This window comes from Psammomys obesus, unplaced genomic scaffold (genome assembly GCF_907164565.1).
Source record: "Psammomys obesus unplaced genomic scaffold, mPsaObe1.curated_primary_1811, whole genome shotgun sequence".
NCBI classification, from domain to species: domain Eukaryota; kingdom Metazoa; phylum Chordata; class Mammalia; order Rodentia; family Muridae; genus Psammomys; species Psammomys obesus.
The window spans coordinates 5,701,417-5,718,062 of record NW_026586383.1 but is presented as its reverse complement, the minus strand read 5'-3'; the positions used below and the strand labels follow the sequence as shown (position 1 = coordinate 5,718,062).

Sequence of the window (16,646 nt, the reverse complement as noted above, 5' to 3'; positions counted from 1 at the left end):
AAAGGACAACTATCTGGAGTTAGTTCTCTCCTTTCAACACGTAGGACTCGGGATTGCACTTAGATCATCAGGCTTGGTGGCAAGCTCCTTTACCACTGAGCTACACTGTCAACTCCTCTTTACAAGTGTCCCGTAAAGGAACATGATCAAAACGTAGAGAAACAGAGGCTGTAGTTCCAAATTCTGACTCTTTCTGCTTTCACAGGACAGACAAAGCAGGGGTACATGGAACTGCACGTGGATTGACCCCTGCAGTTCATCGAGATGGACAATGATCTAGGTAAGTAGCTAATTACAAATTTTTGATCTACTAACTGAATCAAATATTTGGATGCACTTTGCTTGAGAGACAAGCTGTAAGGATTTGTTTTTCAATCAAACATTAGAGGACATCATTAAAAGCTCTGTACTTCAGACTTCTTTAACTCAAAGCTAGAGCTGAGAGTACGCATCATTTGATGGAGCTCTTGTCTCGCACGCATGATGATTGAGGACTATGTAATTCTGGATCCTGCTATTTCTGGACTTTGGCCATTTTTTTTTTTTACTTTCAAGACAACTGGAGATGCTCCAAAGTAGTGTCTTCTATTTTATTATATGTTAACTAGAACCTAGCCATCCAGAAAATCCACCCCATAAATCAACAGTACTCGAGAAAGCCCTTTGGAGTCTGAAAGCATGGTCTCCTCACTAACGAGAGGCTCCATTCTGAGCGAGGAAGCTGTTCTTTTCTGCTGTGGTACCTCATATGTGCCCTACGTTGCTTTCACCTCATCTCCCTGGTCTACAGTTCACTAAAGCCCGGCTTACAGATTGTCATTGAATCTAGAATAACGTTGGTATTCACGTCTGCTCAGAGCTGTCAATACACAGTTCATTTAGTTTTGTTTGACTATTATTTATTTACTTATTTATGTGTGTCCTGTGCATGTGAATACATATGTGACACAACACATGCCCCTGTGTGTAATTAAAGAGGCCAGAAACTCAGGTATCTTCCCCTGTTCGCCTCATTTTTGGACAGGGTCTCTCTCTTTCTCTCTGAGCCCTTATCTCACTGCTTCAGCTAGGATAGCTGCCACAGAGCTCCTAAAATCTCCTGTCTCCTCCTCCTCCTCCAACACTGAGTGATAGGCAAGTGTGCCCATTTCTGGATTCTGTGTAGGTGATGGAGATTTGAACTCAGGTCCTTGCTTTCACAGCTCTTACACACTGGTCCATCTTCCTACCCAGCCTCTGTTCTGTTTTGTTTTTGAGGTGTAGTCTCACACAGCTCAGGCTGGCCTTGGATCTGTTGTGAAGGCAAGGATGGCCTTGAACTCCTGGTCCTCCTGTCTCTTCCTCCTATGTGCTGGGGTTGCAGGTGTGTGCCAGGAGTCTGGCTTTAAACCATTCTGTGGTCTTACAGTGAAGGGTGCTTCTCCATTTCCATTTTCCAAAGGCAAGCCTCGGCTGTCTGTATGCCATGCAGCCTGCCCAGAGCTTCTCTGACTCCACTGCCAAGCTGAGGTATCTGCCTCACATCTGCAAAAGCTATAGAAAAGTGCACTCACTTCCTGCCAGGCCAGGGCCGTGGGAAGGGTCATGACTGCTCCCTGGAACAAGCACTAAGAACCTGAATCTGACCTGAAAATAAACTCCATAAATAAATGCAGAACATTTCCTGTGTCATGCAAACTGGCTCTTCTTCCTTCAGCTCAAAACAGGAAGACTGTTGAGTATTGTTTGGCCCAGCAAGCAGGGCCATGGCCTAGCCTGAGAGGAAGCCCTTCGGGCTCTAGGCTACCTCTCAGATCAAGTCCAAACTCTTCTGCCTGGGACCTGCTCATCACTGTATTCTCACCTATGTGGAGTATAGTACACATTCAGAGAAAATGACTGCTGAGTGAATGAAACAGAAAACCTTCCGTCTTTCTAATGCTGTTGCCTCTTTTGTAATTAAGGACAAGCTCCGGGTTTCCTGGGATTCTTTTCTCTACTTCCTATTTTTCTTGTCCTTTCTCTTCAGTTTCTGGTGTTCTGCTCAGGCACACCTGCTCCCTACAGAAACCACTTGCCACCTTCAAATCTCTCCCTTTTCTCTCTGCTAGTGCTCACTGTGGCCAGAACAAATTATGTATCCACACACAGTGTCAGCCTTTTATCAAACTAGTTCAAGCATTACTGCATGCATGTGAGTAATGGAGGGTCTCTTCCTTATTCTTCCAATGCTCTGTGACCGAGCTCATTGTGCCCGGGACACACTACAGATACCTCCATTCCATCTGTCACCACACCCTCCCTTGTATTCAAAGCAACTGTAGAATTTATTGAGTGTGTGTGCCATGGCACATTTCCAGAACAGGAAGTAAAGTAAGAGCTGGCAGCAGTGCCAGGCCCTTGGTACCCATCTCCTGGGCCCCACTTTCCTCATCTGCCTCCTCCATCAGCTGGGTACCAGAGTTCAAGTATCTGCGCTGGGACATTTCCTACTCCAACTGTGCTGCGACTTGAGTGCTTTGAGTCAGAACCCAACGGCATTAAAGTTGCTGAAAATTTGCTGGGACCCAAAGTCTATGCCAGACATATGGCAGCCTTCAGGACCCTGGCAATGACTCCACAGAGATGGGGTCAGCATTGGCAGCTGGAGCCCAGCAGGAACCACCAAAGGGGTGGGCAGTCTGACAGGCATGTGTAAAGTGTTGTCCTTGGGCCAGGGCAGCATAGCACCTTGCTCAGCAGAGGGGAGAATGGGACTGCCCATTGCGGAGGTCCTCCCAACACAAGGGAAGGAAGCCAGGGTAGTCCAGAGTCAAGCCAATAACTAATCCGCTTACTTAGTGACTCTCTGCTTTCCTCGGAGAGGTTCCTATTTGCAGTGGGGGTGGGGTGAGGGGAGGATTTAGGGCAGAGACTCATAACTGGTCAACTGGCTGAGAATAAGTGATTGTTGAGTGCCAGGCCCTAAATGGAGCAGCTATGTCATCCTTCAGCCCCAAGGCTGAGGAAACATTGAGGAAGAAGGGACAAAACGATTCTAAGAGTCAAGTATTGAGAAGGAGTGAATCACCACCTCCTAGACATGGCATGCTGCTGGCACCCATAAACTCCCAGAGGGTTACCTGCATAAGACTGGGCCGGTAAATATTCCATCGCAGGTGGGAGGTACCCTTAAGGACCACCCACCCACCCCCGGAGCTAGAGGCATGAATGGTTTCTGGGCCGGGAAAGTCCTATATGGTGTACCCAATAACTCTTCAGCCAAGCTCACGCAGGCACCCCTAATGAAATAAAATTTAAAAAGATAATAAAGGAGGAGGTGGTGGATACACTGGGGAGAAGGAAGGGTTCAGTGGGAGGGTACAGGGGATGAAAGCAGATAACAGGGAAAGATGATCAAAGTACATTATATGAATATATGTATGAAAGTGTGAGAGAATAAATACAATTTAAAAATCAAAGCATATTTTCTGGATCTCCCCATGGCCAGCCGCTGTAATATGGCTTCTGTTCCTCTGTGTGTCTCAGACAACACCCCCACCCTCCGGGGAACATGAATCTGTTCCAACAAGGTGAGAACACCTGTTTTATCTCCCCTTTCAACTAGGGCGGCGGCATCTGAATAAAGAGAGGAAACAGCGAAGTGAATCTAACTTCTTTTCACCATAGTGTACAGTCAGTAGTCCCAAAGTTCTGAAAAAAATTCAACAGTTAATTCTCTTCTAACCTCATGGAAATCTCACAGGGGTGTCCGGCGATACCCTTACCCGAAGCTCAATTGAACAGCAGTATTTTTGCGAATGGGCCAATCAAGAGCAGAGAAAATGAAATGAATTAAGTTCCAGCTTAAAGGCCCATAGCGTGGAGCAGAGTGGTTGTGTAGAGACAGAGAAAGGCTTATTGAACTTGAAATGCATGGGTAATTTAAAACAACAGCAAAAGCTCCGCCTGCCTTTGGGCTGGCAGTGAGCTGACAAACTCTGTTTGCTCCTTGGGTTCTGGCTCATGAGTCTGGTTGCTCTGACCGTTTCCTGCCCTTTGTTCTTTGTGGAAGCTGCTAGGGCTCCGCTCTGCCTCCCCACTGGGTGGATAAAATGCTTTCAGTTCAGACTGTGGACTTCCCAAGACAAAGCTTGGATCAACACAACAAGCAAACAATTGCCTTTGGTTTGAGAAGCACCATGGTAGGTCTCTGATAAAAATCGGGTGCAAGTGATGCAGATTCAGAGATAAGACAACCACATAGTTTACAGTCACCTGACACTTGACCAGGCCAGCAGTAACGCCCCAGTCGTGAATGCCTCTGCTTGCAAGGCAGGCAGAAGCTGGTGTGACATCCTGGTGTGACATCCCTTCCCCTCGCTTTCTCCCACCCTCCCTATCTCAGCTACTCCTCCTCATCCTTTGCCCCCACCTATCTCTTCCTTTCCTTTCCATCCTTTTAGCCCTTTTCTCCCACTCCCTTCCCTGTCTCTTCCCTTTTCTTTCCCCTTTCCTCCTCAGGTGGGTGGTTTTCTCATTCACGCTGGCCACTAAACTGAAGACAGGGCCCACATTTCAGCCATTAGGCTGGTCTGTGGATCTTGGGAACAAATGGAGTCCTCACTTTATAACTTTTCCCAAGGAGAAATGCTCTAGGACAATATGTTGCTTTGCAATGGTGCATAGACGACTGGGAACCTGGCCAGACCCCTCCAAGCCAAGTACTGCGGAACTAGGAAGAGCTAGCTCTATTTTACATGGCTCTATTACTCCTGCAATGGGCAGGAGCCAAGCCGTCAGAGGAGGCACCTGGCTGGGTCACCTTTGCTTTGGTGCACCTTTGGTCTAATGCTAACTGCCAGCCCTCAGGATTTGGTTCCTGCAGGCTGGATACATCCATCCTTGTTTGTGTAAATCTGCCTGATTGGTTCATTAAATGGCCTCTACCTGGGCAGGGCAGAATGGGGCTGGCACAGCCAAGGTTCCCGGGATTTTGAGAATGGAAGAATCACGAGAATCAAGGGAAACAGAAAGAGAACCAAAGAGAGGAAGAAGGAAGACCCCACAGTGGGTTAGCCTGGAGAAGAAACTATGTGAGGCAGGGAGAAAGGACTCCAACAATGGTGTGAAAAGACCCAGATGAAGAATAAAAGCAAGTATTTATAAGATTATGGGTAGAAGACAGAATAGTTAAGGAAGATGGCATTGTATGGGGGCTGGGAGATGAATGGTGAGGTGATTTAGACAGTGTAGGTAGGAATACCTCCCCAGCCCAAGGTAAATAAGGCAATTTTAAAATCTAACAGGTGTCTTATTATTTGTGATAACAGGTTAGATAATACCGACGTGATCATCATAGGGCAAATAATAATAAACAATATATAGCCCTCCATATTTTTTTTAATTTACTACAACAGTCCTTGTACAGGGACCTGTTGACTCTAGGAAGACCTGTGACCTGATCTCTCTATGCTGCTAGGGTGTTAATAGGACAAAGCCAGGATCTAACACACATCCATAGTAGTGACAGCAGTAGGACCAGGGCTAGTGATTGATGGCCAAGGTGGGGTCTCTGTGTTCCCTTCAGGACATCTGGAAAGCCAAAGCAACAGCTTCCCTTAGCTCCCTGCAGTCTGAGGGTCTCCTAGCCAATCTTCCTGCCTCTGCTCTCTTCACAGATATCAGATCTATGAACCAGCAGTCTTCTCCATCCAAGCTCAGCTCTTCCACCATTTATTTTTCAGGGCACACCTTCTGATAAACCTTCTATATGTCTAACTCTGTCCCGGCATTTGAATATTTGGTCTCCAGTCACTGGCACTCTTTGAGGCGGGTTAGGTGATACAGCCATGCTGGAGAAAGTATGTGAATAGGGGACAGGCTTTAAGGAAAAAAAAAAAAAAAGCCTAGGCTATTTCTGCTTCAATCTTTCCATGTTGTGCTTGTGGTTCAAGACCTGAGAGGCCAGCTTCCTGTTCCTGCTGCCATAGTTTCCACTTGGCCTCTACTCAGCCATTGTGGTATCATGGAATTCTAAGCCCAAATAAAGCTGACCTATAAGTTGTGTGGATCATTGTGTTTTATCAAAGCAACAGATAAAGTAACTAATTATACTAGCATAAGGAAGATCAACAAGCCTACGACTGAGGAGAGAGACTTGGCCTGAAGACCCCGGAATGGCACTCTCTAGCACTCAGAATGGGTCTGTAGTCTCAGCCTCTTGGGGTTCTGTGGGTTGAGTGTGAAGATTTTCCTTCACTCAGAACCATTGCTTGTTTAAGCTAAATATCTAGACCTGTTCACTTATAGGCTGGGGGGGTCCCTGATCCCAAACCCTGAGATCTGAGATGATATGAAATCTGAACAAATTTCCCATCTCACTTCGTGACAGATCACACAGCCAAGGTCTGAAAATGATCTTATGTAATTCTCCTCACACAGTATGTATAGGCTTTGTGTAGATCTTGAGGTAATCTCATCTTAATGCCTGGGTGCCACTACCATGATTTTTCATTGTGTCTATGCAGTTAGTTTAAAACCCTAGGTCAGCCTGAATTCTAAAAACACTTTCACTCTTAAAAAACAGACAGGTAGATAGATTCTGCTGTCCCTCTTTAACTTTGTTATTTTAATCCTTGAGCAAGAAGCTTACCTCATATCTTGTAAACAAGAGGAACCCCAAAGGAGTTTGAGTCAATAACTTTCTGGTCTGTGAGAGAAAGCCAACTCCTAGGCAACCATCCCTTAGAGAAAGCATAGCATTGAGGTTGTCTCTAGAATATTGACACAGCAGGCACCCCAGGTACAGTGGTGCTATGTGGGAAAACATGACCCCTGAAGGGCTGGCTTCTCCACTAGCTGTGTTGTGGGGTATTCACTAGAGAAGATTGTTCGGAACATGGGTTTAAGACAATAAAGAGTCTTTGCTAACCAGCCAATGACTACACTGGATGTTCACGAACCCAGTGCAGTCCTGAGCCTTCCTTGGGGTGAGCTTTTAAACACAAAACCCTTGTTCTGGGTTGACATACTTCAGTTAGCAAGAACAGTTAGCCAGAAGTGGAGCTACAGAATCTGAAAATCAAGTTTAGTACATTTTGAAATTTTCCCAGAAATATGTAGGCTTTGATGGATTAGGCCTTTGTTTTAGTTTTGGCAGGTGCTGAGTTTTACAGCCTGAGTGGTATTTTCCATCATGGACTCTGTTGTGCTAAAGTCTGGAGCCATGTTACAATCGTAGGGTGAGAAATGAGCAAGCCATCCATTCAGAGAGTAGGAGAGTAGATTCCCCCCAGTCTAAGGGCATAGGGTGTTCTCAGGGGGCCATACTGTGTGAGACTTTCAGGGAAGGAAGGGCCAGGCTCACCCAGCTCTTTGCCCCTTGTTCCTTCACCAGGAATTCTAATGTCTGTCCAGAGTTGTTGTTGCTGTTGTTGTTGTTCTTCTTCTTCTTCTTTCTCCTCTTGTTGCTCCTCCTCTTCTCCTTCCCCCTCTTCCTTCTTCTTTTTGAGTCCTCTCTTTGTGTGTGTGTTCACATGTTTGTAGGTACACACATGTATAGGTGCATTCTCTCACGTGTGTATGCATGCAGAAACCAGAGGGTGACTGTTAGGTGTTTTGACTGCTTTATCTCCACTCTGTTTATTGAGGCAGGTTCTCATCTTGAATAGAAAGCTCACCAGTTCAGTTATTCTGCTGGCTGGCTTGTCAGGTACACCCACATTTTATGAGAACTTTATATCAGTAAGTGGCATGCTCACCTAGATTTTATGTGGATGCTGAAAATTCAAATTTTGGCCCTTGAGTTTCTTTAAAAAACAAAAGTCTTGACAGGGCAATTGACCCACTAAGCTACCTCCCAATCTGAGTCCCATATGTTTAATGTTGGGCCTTATCTCAAAGTCCTACCAAGAAAAATCACTTTTCTCATTTTATCTCAGAATTTTATAACAAAGCATGGCTGTGTCTCCTGGATTCTGTCACTTTAGTGAACTCAAAACAATGCTTTGGGAATTTTGACATGTTTTAATATGAACTCAAATATAAGCCTCAATGCTGAAGGTAGGTTTCTCTAGCAAGAGTGTCCTGCAACAGATCTTGAGGATCAAAACAGATTTCAGCAAGGTTTTTCTGTAAGGAGATAGTGGGTGCTCAAGGTTTCTCGGTTACTCTATTAGTTCCTTTTCATAGTTGGGGCCAAAACACCTGGCAGAACAACTTAAGGGAATCAGTGTGTTTGGGCTAATGTCCTTAGGGGTACAGTCCATCGGGATGGGGAAGTCATGGTAGAGTTTGTGGCAGTGGGTCCTGTGGCAGAGACTCCTCACAACACAAGCTACCAAGAAGCCAAGAGAACTGGAACAGAACCGGAATCACTTTCAAAGGCATGTGTCTAGTGACTTCCTCCAACCAATCAAGCCTTGACTTGTACAGGACTCGAAACTTTCAGAAGAGCTATTAATTAATGTTCAAAACATGAGCCTTCCAGGACAGTTCAGAATCCAGGTTCTGTCGCCATCAGCAGTGCTGCCACTGAGGAGCAAACATGGCTGTAGAGAATGCGTGGTGGACTTGGATGTGTTCCAACCTAGGGTGACTTCATACCAGGTAGCAGCAGCATGGTGGTGCTAGGGATGCTAAGGAAGAACTATTGCAAGTTTAAGCCGGCCTGGGAGACTCAGTGAAACATTTATCTCAAAACAAAGAAGAACCAAAACATAAAAATGGCAATAACAAAACTGGGTGATAGACAGCTCTGGCCCATGGACTCTAGTTACTGTCTGTAGCTGTGATAAACTACTTTGGACCAAAGGAAGAAAGTGTTTATTTTGGCCTGTGGTTCCAAAGATACAGCCTCTGATGGCAGAAGAGGCATGACAGCAAGCAGACAGACAAGAAGCTGAGAGGAAACATGAAACAGACAACAAAGTGGAAATGGAGCCAGGCTACAAACCCTCACCACCACCACCGCCAGCAGCCGCCAGAAATATAGGTTCTCCAGCAAGACTCCATCTTCCTTTGCTTTCTCCTCTTCTTCCTCCTGCATTTCTCCTCCTTTCCCCCCTCCTTCTCCTCCTCTTTTTCTTTCTCCTCTTCCTCTTCCCTCTGGAGACTGACCCCAAGACCTTGAGCCCAGAAAGAGTTTTACCACTGAGCTACAAGTGAACTGTACACATTTGTGAAAAGTGGTGCGATGAAGCATGCATTTTTCTAGAAGCTATTTGGCTACTTTAAAGTGCTATTCATCTGGCTGTGAGTTAATTTATGTATTCTGCTTTCATACCATGTTAATGAATTTTCATTGTTGGGCACAGGTTGCTGTAAAGAAAATGGAATCTTTGACTATCAAAAAGCAAAATCCATTAGTTCTTGTCATGATGGTTTCAGAAAAATAGTGAATATTTTGAAAGCCATTCAGTTTGAAGTTTGGATATATATTTCTATTTTGTGAATATTTGTTTTGCTTTTTTACTGACTTGAAAGTCAGGCTTACATAAATATTGGATCTTTTCTGGGGAATTTCACACTGCCCATTCCATGACGAAGGTGGTAAATAGTTGCCATGGAGATGATTTCCAAAATTCCATTTAGATTTGTGATTTCTATTAGGAAATGAGGATCAAAAAATAAATGAATTTTTCATAACACCCTTCAGTGTTGAAGCCAGTCTTTAAAGTGACCCCATTGCACTATCAATATATTATCTAGATATAATTACTCGTGCCTGTAATTGAAAAGTCGTTGGATATTAATACTTACTCTTAGCTGCGTGGAATGCATAATTAGAAAAGTTGTTGGCCACATTCTTCATTAAAATCTCGATTGTCTCCAGGAGAAAATGCCTAGAAGATTGATACCTGGAAGATGTCTGAATGCTCTTAGCATCTTCCCATTGGTTTTACAGAGCTGGGAACTAAACCCCAACCCTCAGTCATTCTAGGCAGGTAATCTAGCAGTGAGAGACATCTCCACATGTGAAACGGAAAATAGAAAATATAAATACAAACTGTTTTACATTCCTCTAATACCAGCTCTCAAAAGGAAGAGACAGGCAGACCTCTATGAGTTCAAAAGAACAACAATAGTTTCCCCTTCTGGACAGTCTGTGTGAAGCAACTTTGGAAAAGAAGGGCAGTGGTGATCATAAAATTAGATTCAAATTCTGACTCTGTGGCATTGTCCTCTTTTGGGACTGCTAGGTTTGGGAAATGAAAACACAGTATACACAGTTACAGTTTTATTTCAGGCGATGAATAGTTTTATTTTATGTATGCACCATGTGGTAGTAAAGCAGAGAATGATTTGTTGTTTATCTGAAATTAGAATGTAGCTGAGCATCCTGTATTTTTCTTACTAACTGTCCCATGTACATTGTCAGACTCTTTCTGGGCCTTGGTAGTTTTATGATTAGTTTGTTTTATTAGTGTTTCTATTGTCAGGTTTTGCTGCTGTTGTTGCTGTTTGTTTGTTTTATGGTTCTGAGGAATAAGCCAAAGCACTTAGGCATCAAAGGACAGACATTTCCTCTTTGGTTTACATCTCCAGACCTTGGGTTTTTAAAGATGAAGTCTTGCTATCTGGCCAAGGCTGGCTTTGAACTCATGATCCTCCTGCTAACACCTCTCCATTGCTGGGATTAAAGGAATGTGCCACCACGTCTGTCTGATGTTCATGTTAGTATCAATAATTCTTCCTTTTTATAGTATTTTACAAGATTGGAAAGAGTTTGAGCCTACAGAAAGTGGGCAGGACACAAGAGATGGTTTTCTTGCTACTGACACATGCAGGGATCAAGTCTATGTAGTGCTACAGAAATGTGGATTCCTTTGTTGTGGTTTTTGTCATTTCCAAAGTGTGCTCTTACCCTGGAGGGTGGGGGCGGCTAAGTCAGTGATGTAATTGTTTTGTAAGCAAGAAGGCCAGATTTTGATACCCAGAAATCCATGTAGAAAGCTGGGTGTGGCATCATGCAGATGCAATCCCAGGGGTACAGAGGCAAGGAGAGGGGAGATGCCTGAGTTCACTGGCCAGCTAGTCAAGTCTACCACATGAGTCCTAAGCCAGTGAGAGAGTCTCAAAGAATGAGAGAGCAAGCAAGTGAAAGAACCAAACAGTGCCTTGAAACCTAGTCTTCACATACATGTGCACACCAACAGCCAAATGCAAAATGCTCTCAGTAGGGATAAATAGGGAAATAGAACCCTCCTATTGGTGAGAACCAATGTAGTTGCTGGAAGATATTATCCTAACCACAACTCCAGAAAAAAAAAAATGGCTTGAAGGAGTCTCTTGCCACATGCCTTCATTTAGCTCATTCGCCCATCTATCTTCTCATGCGTACTCTATTATCCACACTGGAAACAGAGTATGAAATAAGGTGGATAAATTGCTTCCTTTGGGAAGCTTTCTTCCTCATGGGGAGAGATAATAAATAAATAAATAAATAAATAAATAAATAAATAAATAAATAATAGATAGATAGATAGGTAAATAAATAAATAAATAAATAGATAGATAGATAAATAAATAAATAAATGGCAGAATGTGTAGGGCAGGTGCTGGAAAGAAATGCAGAAATGTTTGGTTCCCAGTACTAATGGGGTTGCTCACAGCAGCTCCTGTTCCAGGAGAGCTATGGCCCTCTGTGGCCTCCCTGGCACTGCTTGCACGTGGTACAAGCAGGCACACTCATATGCAGATAAACAATTTGAAATGAAAACAATGTGGACATCTCTGGTGACCATTCAAGATATCGAGTTGAGTCAAGTACAGTCAAGCCATGTTCCATGACTGGTGACTTGAACATACTATAGGTAGGTCAACATAAAACGGGAGGGAAACAGGCCCAGACACAGGTATCTCTGAAAAGATTGCAATAAATTAGAGGAGATAAATGGTTATTTCTTTAAAAGAAATATAAATTGATCACCAATCTGTTTCCACTCATTGAACAAACATTTTGCGCCTATTGATTCAAGAGAGCCTGCTCTTCTAGTTGTTTGTTTGCTCTCTTTAATTTTAGAAAATACTCATGGCGTATTAGCTCGCGCTATTAGCTTGTATGGCCCAGACACTGTCGAGTGGAAAGTTATTTCCTTGGTCATTTAATAAGGTGTGACTCCAAGTCTCTTACAAGGATTGTTGGAAGCTTTTATTATAAAACCATCCCACCACAAAGGAAAGACAAAATCAGGGTGATCGTGGGGTGGAAGGAGGGTGAGGGAGAAAGTGGACAGATGTGCCCCTTCCATTAGAATTTACTGGAATTCACAAACACTCCAGAACAGCCACCAGGGGTGCGCAGGGCAGGTGCAGACAGAGGGCTTCTTACAGATCTGCTGTTTACCTAGAAGCCACCCTGCGGGCTACCCTCCACAGTTCACCTTCCTGGTCGGTTTACACGGGAAAAGAAAGGCCCCTTGACAAACAGCACTGAGCAGTTTGCTCAGCTGTGAGATTTCCATTAACCAAACAGAAGTCCTCCAGCATACACTGCATGTTTGCTCAGCCAGCAAGTGGTGGTATCTCGTCAAGGCCCACGTTGTCTGCAAAGCCCTTCAAAGTCCTAAGTCCACAGGAGAGCAAACAGTTTGCCTAGTCATTACTGTCAGACTCAGTTTTTATAAAGCAGCTATGAATGTCACCAGTTGCCAGTTGAATTGACTCTCAATGAAGGCACACATAGCATGGTGGCTAAATATTTCACATCAGCTACTCTCTCTCTGCCACACCGGTGGAGATGGTATGGGCATATTGGGGTGCCTTTGAGAGAATACAGGATGCTGAGGATGAACAAGTCAGTCCATCCATTCTTGGTGTCAAGATGCCTCAGAGTTTTATTTATGAACTCTATGGCTTCTAGGAAAGGGTTCTCCAGGAAAAGTTTAAGAGTTTTTTTTTGTTTTTTTTTGTTTTTGTTTTTGTTTTTGTTTTTGTTTTTTGTTTTTTTTTTTTGTGGTGATGGAGGGGGGCAGAGCTAGGAATGCCACAAAAATCACACCATGCAACAGAGTTTGTGTGAGAGATTCATGATGGGCTTTATAATGGAAATAGTGGGAATATGTCACAGTTGGCTGCTGGTGATGACAAGGCCACTGGTGCCAGGTCACTGAAGGTGGGCTGGGGAGCACATGGTTCTGGAATGTGGGTGATTCTCAGTTGACCAACAAAAAGAAGTAATGAAAAGTCAGACGCCCCCTCTAGCATCTCCGTACGCTGACTATGGTGGAGTCAGAGACAATTTGGTTTAAACTGTTAGGACTACGACAAGCCCCAAAGACATTTCCAGCTTTTAGTGAAGAAAGACATTGGGCCATTTTCCAACTCAGGAAGAAATAGATTCCTGACCTTTATTGAGGAGCTTTTCTGGTGTGAATCATAGCGCATTTTCCTTTGAAGCCATGATGGACCATACCATAGGAATATATCTGCAACTAGTGATGATATGTAAGGCCTATCTTTGAAAAACACCTAGTCTATATATTTTGTCATTTGCTTGGAGCAAGTATTATGATGATTATTGCATTTGCTCATGAGAAAAAAAATTCCCAAAACAGTTCTAGAATTTTTCTTAGAATTATTTATCGAGTGAGTGGAAGCAGGTTGCAGATGCTCACAGCTCTGGCTCCAGAGCTGTCCATCTTCTCACGCCTTGTCCTCATTTGCAGATCTTCTGGATCCTTGGTACTTCAGATGAAGGCTAGAGCTGCTATCTTAGTTCACTTTCTGCTGCTGGGGTAATCACCCTGAGCAAAAAGCAATTCCATGAGGAAAGCTGGGGCAGGAACTCAGAGCAGGAAGCTGGAGTCAGGTCTGAAGCAGAGGCCTGGGCTGCAAAGTTTGAGACCAGCTCAGACTACAGCAAAACCAAGTGTGTTTCATGTAAACAAAGGAGAGAATGTGGTCTACAAAGCAGCAGTGAGACCCCAGGCAGCATCTCCGGCTTCAAGGCGGACCCATTGCCCCTGACAGTGCCCTTTAAACAAGATCTGTACTTCAAGTTTGAGAAGCTCAACTAGGAACTCAGGGATGCAGTACTTTCTTGTTTCAGCCCCATGTCAACACCCAGTGGCCTTTGAAAGTCCTGAGCATCAAGTCCCCAAAGGGATACGGGCCATGGTATTTCTTAAGGCATTCTATGGGTCTGAAGATGAATCTTTTCATATTTACCTCTTTAAAAAAAGGCCTTTTTGTCTTGTTTTGTCTTGTTTTGTCTTGTTTCACAATTGCATGCGTACCCAATCAGGAAACGAGGAGGATATGTCAGTGTTCCTTTGCACTAGTGTGATAGGTGAGTAGGGTGGCCACGGAACTGACCGCTTGAACTAACTCTTTCATTGGAACTTCCGTGTTGATGTACACATTTTAAATTGAATGTCCAATGTCAAGTTGTGAAGTTATAGCTCTCCTGTCATGCCCTGTGCTATTTCACAATGGATGTCATTTGCTATTCCTAAGAAAAATTATCTATTGGAAATCAATGCTGGGTCCAATTGCTTTGTTGATAACCAGTTAGATGAGAGCAGATACGTCATTTTAATTGCTTCCATTCTGATTTTTCTTGCCAGCAACTTTAGGTCAGGTCATCTTGATGCAGCCTGTCCACATTTCAGCACAGAGCTGGTGTTTTAAAAGTCACTGAAGACGGGTAAACTTTGAAAGAAAAAAAGTGAATTTCCACCCAAGCCATGTCCTTATCCCTTCCATTTTAGGCATCCTTGGGGCCTTTCATTGTCCGTAAGGTCACTGCATCTTCTTATTCTGAGCATGAAGGTGCTTCAGACACCTGAGAAACAACAGCCCAAAATAAAACATGTGCCACAGAATGCTGAGGACTGGCTGAGGCATGCCAGGGAAGAAGGCTTAGGGTGGGCTCTGTGATAAAAGAAAAATCCTATAACCACAGAACTCTGGTTCTTGAGGAATAAGGAAATCACCACTGGTTTTTTATGCACTGTGAGTTCTCGTCTAAGACAACCCAGATGTCCCTCAGTTGAGGAATGGATACAGAAATTGTGGTATGTTTACACAACGGAATACTACTCAGCAATTAAAAACAAGGAAATCATGAAATTTGCAGGCAAATGGTGGGATCTAGAAAAGATCACCCTGAGTGAGGTATCCCCAAAGGAGAAAGACACACACTTATATACTCACTTATAAGTGGGTACTAGACCTATAAGATAGGATAAACATACTAAAATCTGTACACCTAAAGAGGATAAACAAGGAAGAGGACCCGGGGTAAAAAGATCAATCCTCACTTAGAAAGTCAAATGAGATGGACATTGGAAGTAGGAGAAAACAAGTAATAGGACAGGAGCCTACCACAGAGGGCCTCTGAAAGACTCTACCTAGCAGTGTAACAAAGCAGATGCTGAGACTAGTAACCAAACACTGGGCAGATGCAGGGAATCATATTAAAGAAAAGGGAGTTAGTATGACCTGGAGAGGACAGGAGCTCCACAAGGACCATATATATCTGGGCACAGGGATCTTTTATGAGACTGTTTCTCCAACCAAGGACCATGCATGGATATAACCTAGAAGCCCTGCTCAGATGTAGCCCATGGCAGCTCAGTATCCAAGTGGGCTTCCCTACTAAGGGGAACAGGGGCTGTTTCTGACATGAACTCAATGACTGGATCTTTGACCTCCCCAACCCCCAAGGGAAGAGCAGCCTTGCTAGGCCACAGAGAAGGACTTTGCAGCCAGTCCTGAAGAGACCTGATAAGCTAGGGTCAGATGGAAGGGAAGAAGGACCTCCCCATCAGTGGACTTAGAGAGGGGCATGGAGGAGATGAAGGAGAGAGGGTGGGATTGGGAGGGAATGAGGGAGGGGGCTACAGCTGAGATACAAAGTAAATAAACTGTAATTAATAAGTATAAAAAAATAAAAATTAAAAATAACTAAAAAAATAAAAATAAAATAAAAAAAGCCTCCAGTGGGCTGTCCAGCTCTCACCTGCAGGATAATCAAGGCTCTTTGGTTCTTACTCAGGATGGAGATTTAATTTTTGTTTCCTGCCCACAAAAGATCAGTCTGGGTTTGTGGCAGGGATCTGATACAGTACCTGGGACTCTGAAGGGCACTAGGATGACAGCATCAGATAACTGTCACGTGAGTCCCTAACAAGAAGAAAGCCGTGTGTGTGTGTGTGTGTGTGTGTGTGTGTGTGTGTGCGTGTGTATGAGTATTGCATCTCTCTCTCCCTTTCCCTGCCCCCGTGTGTGCTGTTTAGTAGGGGAAGAAGGAATTTTATAGAGAAAATGAATCCCACTTGTCTGGGTTGGATAACAACTAGTAACATAGCTTGAAAATGTGGGTGTAGCTGACTTGTGTGCAGTCTGATGTTTTCCGCTGTTTCAGATGGCCAGTAAGGAACCAGTGGCCAGTCTCTGGACAGGATGAAGGAATGGAGGGTGCTATTCCTCAGCAAAGAAAGTAAGTCAACTTCTTTATGGCCTGTGCTTTCCCTCAGGTGCTAAGAGCGTCTGATTGAATTCATAACTAGTCTATGAAACAAAATATTATGCTGGAAAAGCAGTGCTCACCGGGGGTGTGGTTTTGCTGAGGTCAACGCATTAACCCCCCCCCGGGGGGGGAGGGGAACAGAGGCTCTGGCTTAGCTCTTCTGCCCCTGCTGCATAGCGTGCCTTTTTAGGGCAGGACTCTGAGGCTCCTG

The 16,646-nt window shown here is 44.2% G+C and overlaps 1 protein-coding gene across 2 annotated transcripts in view; it reads left to right on the top strand.

The window, feature by feature from the left end:
• Window positions 1-16,386, top strand: part of Rbms3 (RNA binding motif single stranded interacting protein 3) — a 934,572-nt gene extending 918,186 nt beyond the window's left edge. For both annotated transcript variants that reach the window (XM_055601685.1, XM_055601684.1), the window contains 2 exons: window positions 206-280; window positions 16,331-16,386. In XM_055601685.1, coding sequence (XP_055457660.1) covers window positions 206-280 — 75 coding nt within the window. In that variant the 3' untranslated portion in view covers window positions 16,331-16,386. The remainder of the gene's footprint in view (window positions 1-205; window positions 281-16,330) is intronic.
• Window positions 16,387-16,646: the final 260 nt, after the last annotated feature.